General features: G+C 39.4%; 1 protein-coding gene across 2 annotated transcripts in view; it reads left to right on the top strand.

Moving 5' to 3' along the window:
• The window catches only part of LOC126293517 (cell surface glycoprotein 1-like), a 113,960-nt gene that overhangs the window by 41,091 nt on the left and 51,975 nt on the right, over positions 1-20,894 (top strand). For both annotated transcript variants that reach the window (XM_049986768.1, XM_049986769.1), the window contains one exon: positions 14,573-14,886. In XM_049986768.1, the coding sequence (XP_049842725.1) occupies positions 14,573-14,886 (314 nt within the window). The remainder of the gene's footprint in view (positions 1-14,572; positions 14,887-20,894) is intronic.

Here is a 20,894-nt window from a genome sequence, read left to right on the forward strand (position 1 = left end):
CACATGCCCTAACCATTAAAGAGTCTGCACCAGCTTGAACAGTCCCTTGCTGACATGCAGGGTCCATGGATTCATGAGGATCTTCCATACCAGTACACGTCCATCCACTCAATACAATTTGAAACAGAACTCGTCCAACCAGGTAATATGTTTCCAGTCATCAACAGTCCATTGTCGGTGTTGACAGGTCCAGGCGAGGCATAAAGCTTTGTGTTGTGCACTCATCAAGGGTACACAAGTGGGCCTTCAGCTCCAAAAGCCCATATCGATGATGTTTCGTTGAACGATTTGCATGCTGTCACTTGTTGAAGGCCCAGCATCGAAATCTGAGCAATTTGTGAAAGGGTTGCACTTCTGTCACATTGAACGATTCTCTTCAGTCGTTGTTGGTTCCGTTCTTGCAAGGCCAGAGATTTGATGTTTTACTGGAATCCTGATATTCACGCTACACTCATGAAATGGTCATACGGAGAAGTCCCCACTTCATTGGTACCTTGGAGATGCTGTGTCCCATCACTTGTTTGCCAACTAGAACACCACATTCAAACTCACTAAAATCTTGATAACCTGCCATTGTAGCAGCAATAACCAATCTAACAACCGTGGCAGATGCTAGTCTGCCTGTTTACATCTCTCTGTATTTGAATATGCGTGCCTATACCAGTTTCTTTGGCACGTCCGTGTATTTTAATATTATAGGCAATAATCATCAAATATATTACTTGCAAATATGAGGAAAGATTGAAAAGTAACGCACAATAATTTTATTACAAACAATTTTATTAGGTAATGAAACAAAATAAACATAAATGTACATACATATCTCTTAATTACTTTTTGACATAGTCTCCAATATTGTCAATGGATTTCTGTCATTGTGTTATCAGTTTCAGTATGCCCTATTCATAGAAGTGCATTTGGTTCTAGTATAGCCATCTACAGCCTGCTGATTTCACTTCTGCACCTTTCACAAAGCGTTGGCTGGCCAGGAATTTCTCATGGGACCAAACTGTTGAAAGTCCAGTGGTGCAAGGTCCAGACTGTATGGTACATGCTAGAGCAACTCTCACCCAAATTTTGCGATTTTGTCATGAACAGGAGCAGAAACACGTGCGCAAGCTTGGTCATGAAGAAATCTGACACCATAAGCATTAATGTTCTGGTGTTTGTCACGAGGGGCGCAATGCAATTTAACCAAATTTTTAACGTAGACTGCAGCATTCACAGTGGTTCCGTGTTCAGTAACATCCATGAATAACACATCATGCATATCGCAGAATGCTGTCACAAGCACTTTTGTAGCTGATTGAGTCACTTTGAATACTTTTCATACTGGGGAACCAGCACGTTCCCTCTCCATAGAGACCTGCTCAGTTTCAGGTGTATAGTGGCACATGCACAACTCATCACCGGTAGTGATTTGTTGGTCCTTATGGTTGTTTGTGATGTTGTTAGGCCCTCCAGTGAGCACTAACTTTACGAAATTTCAGTGTACCGTGAACAATTTCGCACATTACACCAAAGGAAATGTTGAACTGCTGCAATAAGGCTCACAGTTGCACAGGCCAGCCATTCAAAATTGCTGCCTCAGTGGCTACAACATTCTGTGGGGTTGCAGCTGTTAACAGCTGCCCACAGCATGGCGAATTGCTAAGGTTTGCACGATCCCCTTGAGAGAATTAAAACTACCTGGAGACGTGCCCATACATGCCAGACAGTAACATGCACACCATCTTCGTGTGATAGTTCAGGTTCCTCTTGCCAGAGCTGCAGATGAAAACAAAATACCCTCTGTAGTTCAAACTTCAAAGTGTATTGTCATGAAGTATCTACATTCCATCTGCCATGCCATGGGAGAGAACAACTTTTTCTGATTCTCCCTCATATCATATAATCCTAACTACACACACACACACATATACTTGATGCATGAATTAAGGCTGTGCAGGTGCATGAAATTTCGACCTTCATTTGTTGTTGTTGTAGTCTTCAGTCCTGAGACTGGTTTGATGCAGCTCTCCATGCTACTCTATCCTGTGCAAGCTTCTTCATCTCCCAGTACCTACTGCAACCTACATCCTTCTGAATCTGTTTAGTGTATTCATCTCTTGGTCTCCCTCTACGATGTTTACCCTCCACGCTGCCCTCCAATGCTAAATTTGTGATCCCTTGATGCCTCAGAACATGCCCTACCAACCGGTCCCTTCTTCTTGTCAAGTTGTGCCACAAACTCCTCTTCTCCCCTATTCTATTCAATACCTCCTCATTAGTTATGTGACCTACCCACCTAATCTTCAGCATTCTTCTGTAGCACCACATTTCGAAAGCTTCTATTCTCTCCTTGTCTAAACTATTTATCATCCACATTGCACTTCCATACATGGCTACACTCCATACAAATACTTCCTGACACTTAAATCTGTACTCGACGTTAACAAATTTCTCTTCTTCAGAAACACCTTCCTTGCCATTGCCAGTCTACATTTTATATCCTCTCTTCTTCAACCATCATCAGTTATTTTGCTCCCCAAATAGCAAAACTCCTTCCTAATATGTGTATTGTTTAATAAATATTCGGTAATTTTCACATCTGTCAACACCTGCTTTCTTTGGGATTGGAATTATTATATTCTTCTTGAAGTCTGAAGGTATTTCACCTGTCTTGTAGATCTTGCTCGCCAGATGGTAGAGTTTTGTCAGGACTGGCTCTCCCAAGGCCGTCAGTAGTTCTAATGGAATGTTATCTACTCCCGGGGCCTTGTTTCAACTCAGGTCCTTCAGTGCTCTGTCAAACTCTTCACGCAGTATCGTATCTCCCATTTCATCTTCATCTACATCCTCTTCCATTTCCATAATATTGTTCTCAAGTACATCACCCTTGTATAGACCATCTATATACTCGTTCCACCTTTCTGCTTTCCCTTCTTTGCTTAGAACTGGGTTTCCATCTGAGCTCTTGATATTCATGCAAGTGGTTCTCTTTTCTCCAAAGGTCTTTTTAATTTTCCTGTCAGCAGTATCTATCTTACCCCTAGTGAGATAAGCCTCTACATCCTTACATTTGTCCTCTAGCCATCCCTGCTTAGACATTTTACACTTCCTGCTGATCTCATTTTTGAGACGTTTGCATTCCTTTTTGCCTGCTTCACTTACTGCATTTTTGTATTTTCTCCTTTCATCAATTAAACTCAGTATCTCTTCTGTTACCCAAGGATTTCTAATAGCCCTCGTCTTTTAACCTACTTGATCCTCTGCTGCCTTCACTACTTCATCCTTCAAAGCTATCCATTCTTCTTCTACTGTATTTCTTTCCCCCATTCTTGTCAATTTAGGTATTCTGGTACTGCTGCTTCCTATGCCCACTTAAAAGCAATTGTTACAAAATGTGATTATAATTAATTCAATGTCTTTAGGTAGTCATATAGCTATATATAATTGGGTATTTATAGGACATGGGAAGTAGCAACAATAAAATACAGTTCTAAAAAGGATGACGTAATGAGCAAAAATTCTGAACTCATCTTATTTTGTGAATGTAATTGTGGCTCCAAATTTGATCTTGCCTAAAGGATGATGTAAACGTCCAGGTTTGTCACAGTTCCTATTATTTTTCATCAAAACATGGCAAAACAATGACATATATTTATAAGTTTTCAGACTGACCACTGTCCTCAGTCAACAAGTTCATAAAACATTCTGAATGTAATTTCAATACAAATTACAATTCCCATCATAAATCAGCACAAAAACTAATTTACAACTCTGTGTCTAGACAAAGACTGTACCACTCAAGCCTGAGACAAAGACGAATTACTTTTGGCATGAATGACAAATGATATATTACAGCACAAAGTTTTAGATTGTTCTACAACTGGCAGTTGGTCCACTTAACTTCTGTACATAGTTTTCTTCATAGATGAGTGAACAGTGACAAAGAAATCATGTCTCTTGACTCTGTAAATTAAAAAAAAATAAATTACAAATTTCATCTACATCTACATTCATGCTCTGCAAAGCACTGTGAAGTGCATGGCAGAGGTGCGTGCTATTGTACCAGTTATTAGGGTTTTTTTCCCATTCCATTCACATATGGAGTGCAGAAGGAATGATTGTTTGAATGCCTCTGTGCATGCAGTAATTATTTTAATCTTGTCGTCACGATCCCTACTAGAGTGATATGTAGGAAGCTGTAATGTATTCCTAGAGTCATCATGGAAAACCATTTCTTGAAACTTTGTTAATACACTTTCTCAGGATAATTTACATCTATCTTCAAGAGTCTTCCAGCACAGTTCCTTCAGTATCTCTGTGACACTGTCCTGCAGATCAAACACACTTGTGACCATTTGTGCTGCCCTTATCTGTATACATTCAATATCCCTTGTTAGTCGTATCTGATATGGTTCCCACACACTTCAGCGATATTCTAGAACCAGTCACATGATTGATATGTAAGCAATGTCCTTTGTAGACTCATTGCACTGCTCCCGTATTCTACCAATAAACCAAAGTCTACTGCCTGCTTTACCCATGACTGACCCTATGTGATCATTCCATTTAATATCCCTACAAAGTGTTACACTCAGGTATTTGTATGAGTTCGCCAATTCCAACATTGACACATTGATGTAATAGTCATGGGATACTACATTTTTTCATTTTGTGAGTTGCAAAATTTTCAATTTTTGAACATTTAGAGCAAGTTGCCAATCTCTGTTCCATGTTGAGATCCAATGAATATGATGAATATTCTAGTTTGGAGCTCCTCTGTCATGGTCAGGATTAGGCACGTTTTTCCTCTTGTGGAGAGCATCCGTGCACCGGGCACAGCTTGTTCTGATTCTCTTCAGGGCAGCCCAGGTCCTGCATAGTGGGTGGGATCCACATTGAACTCTAGCACCTATAAAGATGTTATACAGGTGCACATCTGTTACTGCTTCCCAACAACCTTTCCATTCATCAAGAAGTTTATAATCCTTGGCACCCATGCCAGTAGCATCACACAGGGTTGAGTGGTGCAATTTTTGTGTAAGATTCAAAAATGTGGTCACTATTTGAGGGTAGATTAGGATTCTTGGAAATCTTGTGGAGTTCCATCATAAGGGCAGTAGATCTGCAGAGATCAGGAGGCATTACGCCAGTTAGCAGTGGAAGCCAATGAACAGGAGTAGGTCTGATTGTGCCAGATATTACGTGCATTGTAGTATTCAGCTGGGTGCCAACAAGCCTTGTATGATGAATCTTCATTCAAACAGGTGCACAGTAGTCAGCATTTGAGTACACAAAATCCAAGGCTGAAGATCTCAGGGTGGTTGCTGAAGATTCACAGGTTGTTTTGCATAGCGCATGGTGGATATTGTTGCAAGTCCTCAACTTTCTGACCTGGATTCAGAAGGTGCTGTTTGAAGGATAGTGTTTGGTCCAAGATGACACCAATATGTTTTGGGTTCCAATTATGATGAATAATTCTGCCTCTGAAACTTTCATTCAGATTTACATTTGTGAATTATTATGTAAATGGAAGGAAGATGCCTCTGTTTTAGTCACACTGGGTTGCAATCTCCAGATTTTGTAGTATTTATCCAGTATGTACAAGCCTTTGGTCACAATCTCTTCTGTTGTCTGCATTTCCTGGTGTTGTGTGGCTATGGTGCACTGAAAATCACAAAGAACCATGTCGACCATTATTTAGAAAACTTAAGATATTAACTCTGTCATCCTTATACATATATGAGATCATTATATTTTTGTACATCAGACATGAATTATTTGAGGAAAACCATTTTGTCCATTCAGATGATACTAGAAACAAAGAAAATTTTATGCTCCCCGCCAACCGCCTCAGATTGTTTGCCCAGGGACCTCAAAACATGGGAATGAAAATTTGTAATAAATTAAAAGGGAACAAGTTGATGCAGATGAATTTAGGTTTGCTTAAAAGAAAGCTTTATGAGGTACTGACACTGAAGTGTTATTACTCAGTGGATGAATTCATGTGGGACAAACTGGAAATTTGAGCTGGATACAATGTGATATACATTCCAAGAAATATCCTTATAATGTTATTATTTATTATAGTGCTATTATTTATTAATGTAAAAAGCATTGTAACTGTTTTACAAATTTTTGACATGTCTCCTGCACCCAAACCAAATGGATTGCAAATGTATGTCATGAGATGAATAAAACACAATTCACAATTGCGAATAGTTGTGGACTGTTGATGTGGCACATTGTCATCCATACAATTCCATCATTGTTTGAGAACATGAAGTCCACAAATGGCTACAAATAGTCTCCAAGTAGCTGAACATAATAATTTTGAGTCAATAATTGGTTTATTTGGACCAGAGGACTTAGTCCACTCCATGTAAACACAGCTCACACGTTTATGGAGTCACCATCAGCTTGCACAGTATCTTGTTTACGAACTGGACCCATCGCTTCATGGTGTCTGTGTAACACTTGAACCCTACCATCAGCTCTTCCATCTGAAACCGCAACTCATCTGACCAGGACATCGCTTTTCCTAGTTGTCTGTGGTCCAACCTATATAGTCACAAGACCAGGAGAGGAACTGCAAGCGATGTTGTACTGTTAGCAAAGACACTTGCATTGGTCGTCTGCTACCATAGCTAATTAATGCCAGATTTTGCTGCACTGTCCTTACAGATACATTTGTCATTTGTCCTACGTTGATTTCTGTTGTTATTTTACGCAATGTTGCTTATCTGTTAGCACTGGCAACTCTATGCAAATGATGCTGCTTTTGGTCTTTAAGTCAAGGCTGTCGGCCCCTCCGTTGTCCATAGTGAGAGGTAATGCCTGAAATTTGAAATTCTTGGCACGCTGTCGACACTGTGGATCTTGGAATATTTAATTCCCTAAAGATTTCCAAAACAGATTGTCCCATGCATCTAGCTTCAACTACCATTCTATGTTCAAAGTCTGTCAATTCCAATCGTGTGGCCATAATCAAATCGGAAAACTTTTCACATGAATCATCTGAGTACAAGTGACAGCTCTACCAGTACACTGCCTTTTATACCTTGTGTACATGATATCATCGCCATCTGCATATTTGCATATTGCTATCCTGTGACTTTTATCACCTCAGTGTATATACCTGCAGGGCCCATTTGCTTCACTAAAACCTGGCACGTAGTCATGTTGCCATAACAAGAAACTCGCTCTGGTGTGGTGACACTGCCCCACTTGCTACATGGTTATGTCTACACAACACTCTTTACCACTTAGCTCAACTATCCTCACTTTGCAATCCACTGGTGAGTCTGTTACTGTAATCCACATATTGCCCAACAGGTGGCTGCTGATTTGTGGCTGTTAACATGACACCTTACATTGCTTCTGTGCTACTTTTCCATACTTTAGCAAAAAACTAACAATTTCCTGGCCGAAGAATGAGTTGTGGCACTGTGACATGTACACATGCATAACTGTTAGTAAACATAGCAATGTGTGTTTTACGAAAACACAGATTTTCAACACACATGTAATGTTCGCCGTATTTGTGTTTGTGGAACATTGATGCATGCAGAAAGTTGCCATGTGCTGGTAGGAGGACTATGCTGCAACATTTCAACCTGTCCAGCTGTTCCTGGACAGGTTGTTGAACTAAATGCTCAGAAGAAAATAGGAACATGAAAGAATACCTGGTTCATGTAAAGAGTTGAAAACTGTGCTAAACACTCCACGATCAGGAATTTGACATATTGGAAAGTGCTAATGGTATTCTTTGACAGCAGCAAGAGTCCTAACATCATAGAAGCCATAAACAAATACCATATCTGCATATTCTTCATTAGTGCATGTGCGTGGCATTTTAACCATTGCATGTGCAAACACGGATAACCGATGCTTCTCTCTGATACACTCTCATTCCATTGCATGACTCCACTCGCAACAAAACATATACAACTGCTTTTTTTGTGGGTTGGTTTAATGGCATCCCAAGCAAAGAAGTTGAAAGGTAGGGCTAGAATAAGACACCAAAGAGGTTGGCTGGATAAGACACATATGTGCACACCACTAGCCCAAAAAGAAATGTACATTAAATGTGTTCTATTTCAGAAACCAATCTGAATAGGGCATATGTTCACGTGAAATGTTTTGGTTCAAATGATGCTCCTGTTATATCCCTGAATATGGACAATTCCTTCTGGGACACCCAAGAAGAACTTGTCCGATAGCTTAGTCTACTTCTAAATAATCCTGCCTACTGCTCTGTGGTTATTAGCAATCTATCCTATTTAAAATTTTTTTGACTATGTTATTGTTCAAATGGAATAGTAGAGTTTTGGAAATAACCAATAGTGCACTACCCCATCTGAGCCCCTATATATCATCCTATACCCCTAATGTCTATACTTAAAAGTAATACTAAATCTAATCCATTGATTCTTATTAGATGTAAGAACGTATATTCAAGTATATAAATTTCTGTAAGAGCACGGTAGCTCCTTGGTGTTGGTTTCAGTGTGCATGCTCTAATATTGCCTAAACTCCTAAAGGAATCAACAATTTGCGAGTAGGGCATTATCGGATGAGAGATGCTGAATTGCAGTGTGCGATAAATAGGAAATTTGGGCTGGTAATGGACCATGTTCATGTGGCCAAAGTGAATAAGGCAACTGCTCATGAGACATGATAAATTCTGGTTTGAGTCCCGATCTGACACAAATTTTTGACTTTTGCCATTGTATTACCACACTGTCCTGTGTGGCTTGAAGTCATGAATTCCCACCCATCCCTCCCCTTTCTTTCCTCATTCTCTGTTTCATGTAAAAGTACATGCAGAAAGCTGCAACTGTAAAAATGTTACAAAATCACTGAAGAGCACGTAGATATAAGTTATCACTTGTGTTAAAAAAATTACTGCATGTTAAATTAAGTTAGTTATAAGTAATGGGACAAGTCCTAAGTTCCTAAAACAAGAATGAAAATGATAAGTAAATAAATAAAAATGAAAAAATCAAACAATGGAAACGCCAGGTGGTGGTGGTAGTAGCAGTAGTATCTTATTCTTGGGTCATGGGTTAAGCCTCTTCCACTTTTGTCTGCCCATAGCCAGTCTTTTCATTTCTGAATATTTGTCTCCTTTGGAATTGTCCAACATTTGATATCTGCTTTATCCTCTTCCCTTTTTCCTCCCACCATCCCTTCTATTTTTTCCTTCAATAAACAGTCCCCCCTCAAACAATGTCCAATCCAGTTCTGTTTTCTCTTTCTGATGACTGTTGGCGTGTTTCTTTTGTCTCCAACTCTTCTTAATACTTTTTCATTCCTTACTCGGTCTTCCCATTTCACTTTTTCCATTCTTCTCCATATCCACATCTCTAGCGCCTCCAATCTTCTTTCATCTCCCTTCCTCAATTTCCAGGTCTCCACACAATACAGTGCAATGCTCTAGATGTAACATTTGGCCAGTCTTTTCCTCAGATCTTTGTTTAGTGGTTCACAAAGTAATTTCTGTTTCCTCTTGAATACTTCTTTTGCCATTGCAATTCTTTTCCTAATTTCTGTTTAGCAATATATATCATCCATTATTACACTTCCCAAGTAATTGAAGTTATTCACTTGCTCTATTTCCTCTCCCCTATTTTCATACAGCATTTTCTCCTCTTTCCTCCAATTATGACACTTTCTGTTTTCTTCTTGCTAATCTTCATTCGATATTTTTCTAATTTTGTGTTTAGATCATCTAACATTTGTTCCATCTCTCTTGCATTCTCTGCCATCACAACCACGTCTTCTAAAATCTTATACACTACTCTCTCCAACCCCCTGTACAAACTTCTCTCCTTCCATCAAAACTTTCATTAATAATTTCCTCCAGATAGATATTGAACAGTGTTGGTGATAAACGACAACCTTGTCTTACAACTCTTTCCAGTTCAATTTCTTCACTCATCACACCTCCTATTCTTACTCTCGCTCTCTGGTTCAAATATAAATTTCTTATTAGCCGTCCATCCCTCCAGTCAGCTCCATGTTTCCTTAGGATTTCCATCACTTTGTCACATCTGACACTGTCAAAAGCCTTCTCAAGATCAATAAACACAACATACACCTTCCTTTTCTTCTCCATGTATCTCTCCCCTATCACTCTCAGTTGCCCAATGACTTCCAGGTAGGAATATCAACAATATAGGAAAAGACAGATTGCTACTTATCGTAAAGAAGACATGCCAAGTTGCAGACAGGCACAATTAAAAGACACTCACAGATAGCTTCCAACCCAAGATGCTGGAGTTGATGGTTGTGTGTGCTTGAGATGTGCTTGCTTGTGTGTGAGTTTGCGAATGTATGTGTCTCTTTTATTGCCGAAGGCTGTGTCCAAAATCTATCTGTGAGTGTCTTTGAATTGTGCCTGTCTAAAACTTGACGTGTCTTCTTTATGGTAAGTTGCAATCTGACTTTTCCAACATTGTTAAAAATGATAAAAGCTTGAAAACTGAATTAAGTATTTCAATGGTGTAATTGTTTGTTCAGTAATGAGATGTTCACTCCGAACTACACATATAGAACCAATAAGATGCAACAATTGTAACATTAGCTGCATATTTCATCAGTGCTTGGCAGAACATGATAATAATATTAAAAAGGAAAACACTTCATAATGTTGTGTAAAATTATATTTGTTTGGTGATGAACCAGCTTTAAGCTTTTCAAGCAGTCTTCAAATGACAATCGGATGTGGTGAACACAGATAAACATGGTGTGCGATTTACACAGATACCATGTGCACAGAAGATGCAAAAATTACAAAGCATTTACATAGCAAAACATTACAGTAATTATATTTACTAAAAAGGGGTAAACAAAGTTTTTATGTAGTGATACATATAAGAAATGATAAGAAATAAGATGAACTTACCCTTTGAATCTAGTGCAGTGGAGACTCAATTAGTTGTAGGTCTTTCATATAATCGAAAGTCTGGATAATTAAATACATGAAGAAAAGAAATTTTGGTATTATTAAGTCTAGAAAGATAATCTATATCGCCTGCATATGGTTATCTTTTGGATGTGTTGTCAGATGTTTATATTTCTAAGGTTAGTACATAATGATGAGTAATTTTCTGTGCGATAGAGTCTGCAGCTGTGATGAATTTGTGAATGATATTCTGATGTCCTTAGCTGCCATTCTCTTTATTCCATGTATGGTTATACAGTTTCAGTCTTAGGCTGTTTTCAATTATTTTATGGATGATTCTTTAGTAGTATATTATGCCATGTATATCCTTGCTCCTATGATTGCATATAATGCTTGTGAAATAAATCAGAGAGCTTTTTCACTGTTTTAAGAGCACAGTACTTTCAACCAGTTGTTGCAAAGATAAAATAGTTAAAAACCTCTCTAGTTTATTTTATGAGCATTACATGCAGTTATAGAAGCAAGGGCATAATATACTATTAAAGAATCATCCATAGAATACTTCAAAATCACCTAAGGCCAAAATTGTACAATCATACATGCAATAAGGAAAATGGCAGCTGAAGACACCACGGAATCATTCAAAAATAATAATAAGTGTTTATTCAAAACTATAAAACTAAATTAACCTTATTAAAATCAACACAAATCAATGTTATTAAGCGATAGAGACATCTTCATATGTGTGTATGTATTTTTGTAAATTTACTGGAATACTGCAATCTTAATCAAAATTTCAAATTCTAAAGGTGGCAGGGGTAAAATAATAATAAGTGTTTATTCAAAACTATAAAACTAAATTAACCTTATTAAAATCAACACAAATCAATGTTATTAAGCGATAGAGACATCTTCATATGTGTGTATGTATTTTTGTAAATTTACTGGAATACTGCAATCTTAATCAAAATTTCAAATTCTAAAGGTGGCAGGGGTAAAATAGCAATAGCAATAGCAAAAGGCTATTTACAATTTGTACAGAAACCAGATGGCAGTTATAGGAGTCAAGGGGCATGAAAGGGAAGCAGTGGTTGGGAAGGGTGTGAGTCAGGGTTGTAGCCTCTCCCCGATGTTATTCAATCTGTATATTGAGCAAGCAGTCAAGGAAACAAAAGAAAAATTTAGAGTAGGTATTAAAATCCATGGAGAAGAAATAAAAACTTTGAGGTTCGCCGATGACATTGTAATTCTGTCAAAGACAGCAAAGGACTTGGAAGAGCAGTTGAACGGAATGGACAGTGTCTTGAAAGGGGGAAATAAGATGAACATCAACAAAAGCAAAACGAGGATCATGGAATGTAGTTGAATTCAGTTGGGTGATGCTGAGGGAATTAGATTAGGAAATGAGACACTTAAAGTAGTAAAGGCGTTTTGCTATTTGGGGAGCAAAATAACTTATGATGGTCGAAGTAGAGAGGATATAAAATGTAGACTGGCAATGGCAAGGAAAGCGTTAATGAAGAAGAGAAATTTGTTAACATCAAGTACAGATTTAAGTATCAGGAAGTCGTTTCTGAAAGTATTTGTATGGAGTGTAGCCATGTACGGAAGTGAAATGTGCACGATAAATAGTTTGGACAAGAAGAGAATAGAAGCTTTCGGAATGTGGTGCTACAGAAGAATGTTGAAGATTAGATGGGTAGATCACATAACTAATGATGAGGTATTGAATAGAGTTAGGAAGAAGAGGAGTCTGTGGCACAACTTGGCAAAAAGAAGGGACCGGTTGGTAGGACATGTTTTGAGGCATCAAGGGATCACAAATTTAGCATTGGAGGGCAGTGTGGAGATGAAAATCGTAGAGGGAGACCAAGAGATGAATACACTAAGCAGATTCAGTGGGATGTAGGTTGTAGTAAGTACTGGGAGATGAAGAAGCTTGCACAGGATAGGGTAGCATGGAGAGCTGCATCAAACCAGTCTCAGGACTGAAGATCACTACAACAACAATCATTAATGCCCAACAAAAGTCACATAGGACAGTTTTTGGAGTTTAATCTTTTAAAAAGTATTTGCTATCACACTCTGTCTCTTTGCAATCCATTTGAAACATATTTGCAGGGCTTGAAATGCATCTGCATGAGATGGTCTGCATTTACATTTTCTTCGGTTTTAACTTTTTGTGCTTCCACTGTTCATTTTTGTGCATTATATTTTCAGCAATGTCATCATCCGACATTATTAAAAGAATAGCCAACAATACAAAGGTTATTCCAAAACTTTTCTTACCACAGAAGTATCTATACTATGCTTATGGGCTAACTCATGACCAATTTCTACTTTTTTGTAATAATCAATAAAGTTTATTTTATCTTTGTGCAATAATGCCTTTCTCTTGTGCTTTGACATTTGACATGGTGCAGCAGTAGATAACTATCTTTACAATAATGAAACACACAGAGCAGAGATTGCACAGGGTGCTGGTGGGAAATGCAGCACAACATTTCTGTACATACACGGACAAGACCACAAAGATATTTGCTTGTGACTGACAGTCCAGATAATTGCAAATCTGTATAACTGAGATCAGGAAGTCTCCACTGTGTTTGTGTAATTTAACAAAGGGGGAAATCAAGTTTTCACCACAAATACTAGATTCAGATTGCAAGGTCATCTTATTTTTCACAATTTACTTAAACTCATCTTTTTTTTCGTCATTTGTTAACCCCCTATTTTTAGGTAATGTTATTATTGTAATGTTTTCATGTGTGAATACTGTCTCATTTTTGTATTTTCTGTATAAATAATATCTGTGTAATCAGACATTTTTATCTGTGAAACTTCCTGGCAGATTAAAACTGTTTGCCGGGCCGAGACTCGAACTCGGGACCTTTGCCTTTCGCGGGCAAGTGCTCTACCCCTGAACTACCCAAGCATGACTCACGACCCCTCCCCACAACTCTAATTCCGCTAGTACCTTATATCGTACCTTCCAAACCTTGCAGAGGCTCTCCTGTATACCTTGCAGAACTAGCACTCATGAAGAAATGATATTGCAGAGACATGGCTTAGCCACAGCCTGGGGGATGTTTCCAGAATGAAATTTTCACTCTGCAGTGGAGTGTACGCTGATATGAAACCTTCTGGCAGATTAAAACTGTGTGCCAGACCGAGACTCGAACTCGGGATGAGGTACTTGTGGAATTAGAGCTGGGGGGAGGGGTTGTGAGTCATGCTTGGGTAGCTCAGTTGGTAGAGCACTTGCCCACAAAAAGCAAAGGTCCCGAGTTCAAGTTTCGGTCCGGCACACAGTTTTAATCTGCCAGGAAGTTTCATATCAGCACACACTCCACTGCAGAGTGAAAATTTCATTCTGGAATAATGTTTATCTGTGTTTGTCACATTGAGTTGTCACCTGAAGATGGTCTGAGGAGCCGAAAGCTGGTTCATTACCACATAAATATAAATTTGCAGACTATCGGGAAGTGTTTTCCTTCTTAATATTGTAACAGTTGTAATGAAACTCAGAATCATGTCGTAAGACAATTAAATTTTTGCCAATTATTTACATGCACTGATTATGGTGTTCATTGGAAGGGATTTATCAAATGTGACAATTTGTACTGCTTTATGCATTGCAACTGACAAATTTTTTGTTTCCACATTCCTTGGAAGCATGTAGCGAAGAAACTCTTCAAGAGGTGCAATAAAATACGCGTGCTGAGAACCGTCGACGCATGGCAGACCTTCGACTCGAGGTTTGTGGATGCAGTGGCTCAGCTGCCCCACCTGCAGGTGTTGCAACTGTACAGCGCGAGGGACAGAAGCGGCCATATTCGGCTGCGCACCCTCGCAGACAACTGCCCACACCTGCGCGAGCTGCATCTTGGCTGGATGCGCTACCCCATAGAAGAGGCTGAGTACTTCATCAATTCCAAGAAGGATATGCTGACACACCTGGAAATCAGGTGGATGTCGAATGAAGGGAGGTGAGTGTAACTCAACTGCCTGTGAAATTCTGATGAAGATGATCAAGAGAGTAAAGAAGCTGGGATGGCGTGAGATGCATCCTGTCTACCAATCTTGTCTTTGTCAAACTGTGCCATAAATTTACTTTCTCCCCAGTTCAATTTTGTACATCTTCATTAGCTATTTCAAGGTGTTTATACTCTTCTTCAAACCAGTTGTGATCAATTGTAGCCAAGTGACATGGTGCACTGTCATCTATAAACGTTCCAGCTTTCAAAATGTGGTGCTACAGAAGAATGTTGAAGATTAGGTGGGTAGATCACGTAACTAATGAGGAGGTATTGAATAGGATTGGGGAGAAGAGAAGTTTGTGGCACTGCTTGACTAGAAGAAGGGATCAGTTGGTAGGACATGTCCTGAGGCATCAAAGGACCACAAATTTAGCATTAGAGGGCAGCATGGAGGGTAAAAATCGTAGACGGAGACCAAGAGATGAATACACTAAGCAGATTCAGAAGGATGTAGGTTGCAGTAGGTACTGGGAGATGAAGGAGCTTGCACAGGATAGATTAGCATGGAGAGCTGCATCAAACCAGTCTCAGGACTGAATACCACAACAAAAACTCTTCTTGTGGACAATAAGCAGTACTGACATTTTGCTTCCATGCAGTGCTGCATTCCAGACAAATATGAGTACAAGAGAGGATTGGAAAGTAACATACAATAATCTTTTCCCCCAGGTATTGCCACTGGAGTGTTGAAATTTCATGATGACATAGTTTGAAGTTTGTGTTACAGAGTGTATTTTGTTTTCATATGTGGGTCTAGCGAGAGAAGACAACTATGAAAAAAACATGGCACCCATGTCAGCTTGTGAAGAGCAGTGTAATGTGGTTCAGTATTTGTGAACCAGAGGTGTATAAACTGAGTAAAATTCTCTGGGACTTGTGTGGTGTGTAATGAGATGACTGTGTGGACTGTAGCAATGTCTCCATGTGGTGTGCATTCTTCTGAGAGGGTGTGTGAACCTCAGTGATTCACCATGCTCTGGGCAATTGGTAACAGCTGTAACTGTGCAGAATAATATTAGTGCCATTGAAGCAGCAATTGAATGGGAGGCATATGCAACTGCAAACCATATTGCAGGAGTTTAACATTTCCTATAGTGCACTGTATGATACTGTTCATGATATGTTCAAATTTTGTAAAGCCAGTCCTTGCTGGGTGCCTAAGAACCTGACAGACAACCACAAGCCCCAGCAAATATTGACAAGCTCAGATCACTTGACACTTAACGCCACTGGAGAGCATGACTTTCTGAAATGAATCATCACAGGCGATGAGTCGTGGCTGTTCAACTATGTGCCTGAAACCAAGCAGGCCTGTATGGAGTGGAAACATGCTGGTTCTCAAATATGAGGGAAATTCAAAGCATGTACTTTGCTCTGAAAGTGCTTGTGATAGTGTTGTGGGATATGTGTGGTGCATTATTATTGGATGTAGGGATAGCAAATAGGGTAGCTCATCTACTACTTTCAGTTTCTCATTTCTTAATTTAATTCCTTCAGCATCGCCTGGCGTAATTAAGACAACATTATGAGATCTGTTCAAAAAATTCTGGAACACTGTCCACAAAATTTTTCTACACTTACCTTTTGGTTATTGTGCATACCATCTTCTAAATACTCTTCTCCACAATTGAGACACTGCTCCCAACACAGTTTCTGCTTCTGGAAGCAGTCTCAGTACACCTCACTGGATCGTGCGAAGCACCATTTGCAAATTTTATATTATCTCCTCTATTGTTTCAAATCTTTGCCCTTTCAACAAGGTTTTCCCCAGGGGCCAGGTCTGGAGAGCACGGAGGACGAGGCAGCACAGTGATTTCGTTTTTTGTGCAATAGTCATCCACCAACAGGGATGAATGTGTGGGTGAGTTATGGTGATGCAAGAGCTACAAATGGTCCGCCACATTTCAGGTCGTTTCCTTCTAACATTTTCTCTCAGCCATCACAACACGTCCCGATAGTGCAGTCGATTAATGATTTGTCCCTATGGCATGAATTCATTATGAACTAACCCTCCAAAGTCACAGATAACTATCAGTGTGGCTTTGACATTTGACCTGACCTGACGAGCTTTTTCTGCTCTTGGAGAACATTTCCCAACCCATTGTGAAGACTGAAGCTTGGCCTCAACATCATAACCATAGGCCCATGTCTCATCAGCCGCTATGATCCTCTTAAGGGACATCCCACTCTCATTTGCATGATCCAAAAGCTCTTCACAGATTGTGTGGCAAAGGTCTTTCTGGTCTTGACTCTTGAGTCATAGGATGAGCACAATACATACCAAGATGCTGTGTCAGTATTTCATGACATGATCTGACTGAAATATTACATTCTGCAATCTCTCGGACATTCAGTTTTCGATTGACACACACAGTTTTGTTGACGTTACTGACATGAGCATCATTGGTAGACATCGAAGGGCGTCCTGAATGAGGGTCATCTTTAACTTCCGTTCAGCGATTTTTTAAATGATGTGAACCATTCATAACACTATGAACGGCTTAAGCACGCATCACCACAGGATTTCTGGATCATTTTGTGTGTCACTGTAAAGGCTTTCTTGAGATTCACACAAAATTTAAAGTAGACATGTAGCTCCTCTAACTCTGCCGTCTCGAAATTTGCAAATTGTGTGAAGCAATGTTCTGTGCAATACAGGACTGAACACTAACTAACTGACATGCAACAGTGAAACTTACAGCAGCTGCACTTTAAACAGAGGCAAGTGCAGGAGTGTTAACTGCATTTCACTCAAACACACCGCTTACATGAAATTACGAAGTTCCGGAATTTTTTGAACAGACCTCAAATTTATGTTAATTTGATAACATCAGATCTGTACCAATCTTGTACTCTTCTGCTGCCACTCTTCTGCTTTATGTTGTCCCTTTGTCCTGCATCAACACAGGGTCGAGGGTCAGCATGATTATTGACAGGTTTGGTATTATTAATTTAAGGAGTCACATGCCCTCATGTTACCCATGGGACAGATTGTGTGTACACTAGCTGTATGCATGTAGCATTATTCATATGAAAGTGAGCGAGAATTTTCTGAATGTGTATGAATTGTGTAACTGAGGTGGGGCTGTAGTATCAGCCCAGTATTCAGCCAAGGGATGTGGGAAACCACCTAAAAACTAAATGCGAGCTGTCCGGCACATCGGCCATCATCATTAATCTAGCTGCTGGATTGAATCTGGGGCCGGGACATCTACCTATCCTGGAAGTGGTGCTTTAACACACATAGCTATCTGGGCAGGTACTCCTCTGCTGCCAATGGCTGTAGTAAAGTTATTACACCTTGAGAGCATCATTACTTTCAAAGTTATTTCTCTCTTAATTTTTTATATTTTTTAAAGATAAGAGATGATACATACAGATCAAAAAAAATCTCAACACCAAGAAGGAGTTGTGCAATAACTGAAAGTTGCATTTTCCTACATCTGAAACAGGATGTCTATTCAAATTTCGCACCAGGCGCCTAAGAGTGGTGCTAGTGGTGCCGCTATGAGGATGCAAATCAGGTTTGCTGTAGAGACACGCTGTAACACTCATGAGAGTTAGTTACCTTTGAGGTTGGATGTGGTGAGTTGATGTTAGTCAAGTATGTCTTTAAGGTGTCAACACAGTGCTGAAATTGAATGAGGGTGTGTGATAGGGCTATGAGAATCTGGATATTCCTTCTGCAATATTGCAGAAGGGCTTGACAGGAATGTAGCCATTATACACGATTGCTGACAGTAGTGGTCATTGGATTGTAATTCCAGACTGGGCTCTGAATGGCAATGTGGTACTACCAAGAGGAAAGACAGTCATGTTCAGTTGGGACTGTGGTGCATCGTATTGCACCTGCAGCACCAATTTGACCAGCAGTTGGAACCACAGTGACACAATGATTTATTAGGAGATGGTTACTTCAATGCAGCTCCGAGCCAGACGCTCTGTATTGCACATTCCAACCCCAAACCACTGCCATTTGCAACTTCAACGGTGTCAAGTGAGAGATCATTGGAGGGCAATGTAGAGGTCTTTTGTGTTTTCTGATGAGTGCTGGTTCTGCCTCGGTGCCAGTGATGGCTGTGTGTTGGTTAGAAAGAGGTCAGAGAGGTCAGTTGAGGGCCTGCAACTAATCTGCCTTGGTGCTAGACACACTGGACATACACCTGGAGTTATGGTCTGGAGTGTGATTTCGTATGACAGTAGGAGAACTTTTGCATTTATTCCATGCACCCTGACTGTATATTTGTACATCGGTCTGGTGATTTGGGCTGTTGTTCTGCCATTTACAAACAACATTCCATGGGGTGTTTTCCAACAGGATAACGCTTGCCCACACACTGCTGTCGTAACACGACATGCTCTGCAGAGTGTTGATATGTTGCCTTGGCCTACTCGGTCAGCAGATGTGTCTTCATTTGAGCACATATTGGAGATCGCCGGACAAAACTCCAGCATCGTCCACAAACGGCAGTAACTGTCCCTGTATTGACCTACAAAGTGCAACAGGCACAGAATTCCATCCCAGAAACTGATATTCGGCACCTATAGAAGACAATGCATGTACGTTTGCATGTTTGCACTCAACATTCTGGTGGTTACGCCATTTATTAACATCCTAGCATTTCACATTTGCAACAGTTTATCTTGCACATTCATTGACCAGTGATCATCACTTCAATATTTTACCTAGATAAATGTACTCCCAGAATTTTATTACTCTACACTAATTATTTTCTGGTGTTGCAATTTTTTCTTTCAGTGTATGTCAGGTTGAATCTTCAATGTTGGTTGATAGAAAGTGTCTCGTGTGAAATGTTTGCTATCCTTGTTATTTTTTAGTACCACAAGACCAAAGGTTGTCATGAACCATAAAAATACCTACATGGCAATATTCCACATTCTCATTTTGGATGGGATACCGAGGTGATTGAAGTGTTTCAAATCTGTCCTTTCAAAACAAATTCCAGTAAGAACCAGCTATTGACATCCTGAAGCACATCTGCAATCACCCTCCTTTTATAAGAAGCTTCACTTTGCGCACCCTATTTTTGAAAGAGAGAATGTGAGATGGCAGTCCATTGATTGCGTCTTGGCTTCTCACATTCTGTAACAATACAGATGAGAAAGGTGTCAGCTTCCTTGTACTAATTGAAGAAACATGGAGCCACTCATATTTGTTTGCCTTGCAGACCTCTTTCGACTATCTAGCTACTGAGTGGCAACACTTTTTTTCTTTACAGATGAGAAACAGATTTTTTGTTCCACAAATATTTATTACTACTACTATTACCTGATGATGTCCTAATGAGCTGGAAAGCAGTTACCAATAATGAAATATTAGCAAAGCAGAACACAAATTATTTGCCACATATAAGCTTTGTGGGACATTGCCAACTGTTGCTAAAATCTTTCGTGATTAATCCACTTCAGTTGTACTAGATAAATCATTTATGTGGATAAAATTGTATACACAACCTGGGTTTCAGGATGTTTAACTCCACAACTATGTATATATTTAGTATCTTTTGGCGTTTACTAGTCGCATTGGCTTTTCCATTACCAGAGATTTTATGCTTCCCAAGTTGCACTAGCTGCATCCATAGTGTGTACTCTGAATATTGATGTATCTTCCATTATTACATTTAATTTGTGGTATTTTGGTTTGCCCACTTTCATATTTTACACTGTGGTTATATGAATTCTAAGCACTTGACAGAAAAAGAAATATCACAACACCAAAAAAATAATTAATGCAGACTAATGGAATTTTAGAAATACATTTGTCTAGGTAACCTATTTAAGTGATTAACATTGCAAGACCACAGGTTAATGTAAGAATGAGCTTTTGTACATGTGAAATGCTGGCACATTAATAATCGGTATAACCACCTAAATGTTGAATGCAAGCATGCAGATGTGCGTTCATGGTGTTGTACAGGTGTTGAATGTCAGTTTGT

The sequence above is a fragment of the Schistocerca gregaria genome, chromosome 10 (assembly GCF_023897955.1).
Source record: "Schistocerca gregaria isolate iqSchGreg1 chromosome 10, iqSchGreg1.2, whole genome shotgun sequence".
Lineage (NCBI taxonomy): Eukaryota > Metazoa > Arthropoda > Insecta > Orthoptera > Acrididae > Schistocerca > Schistocerca gregaria.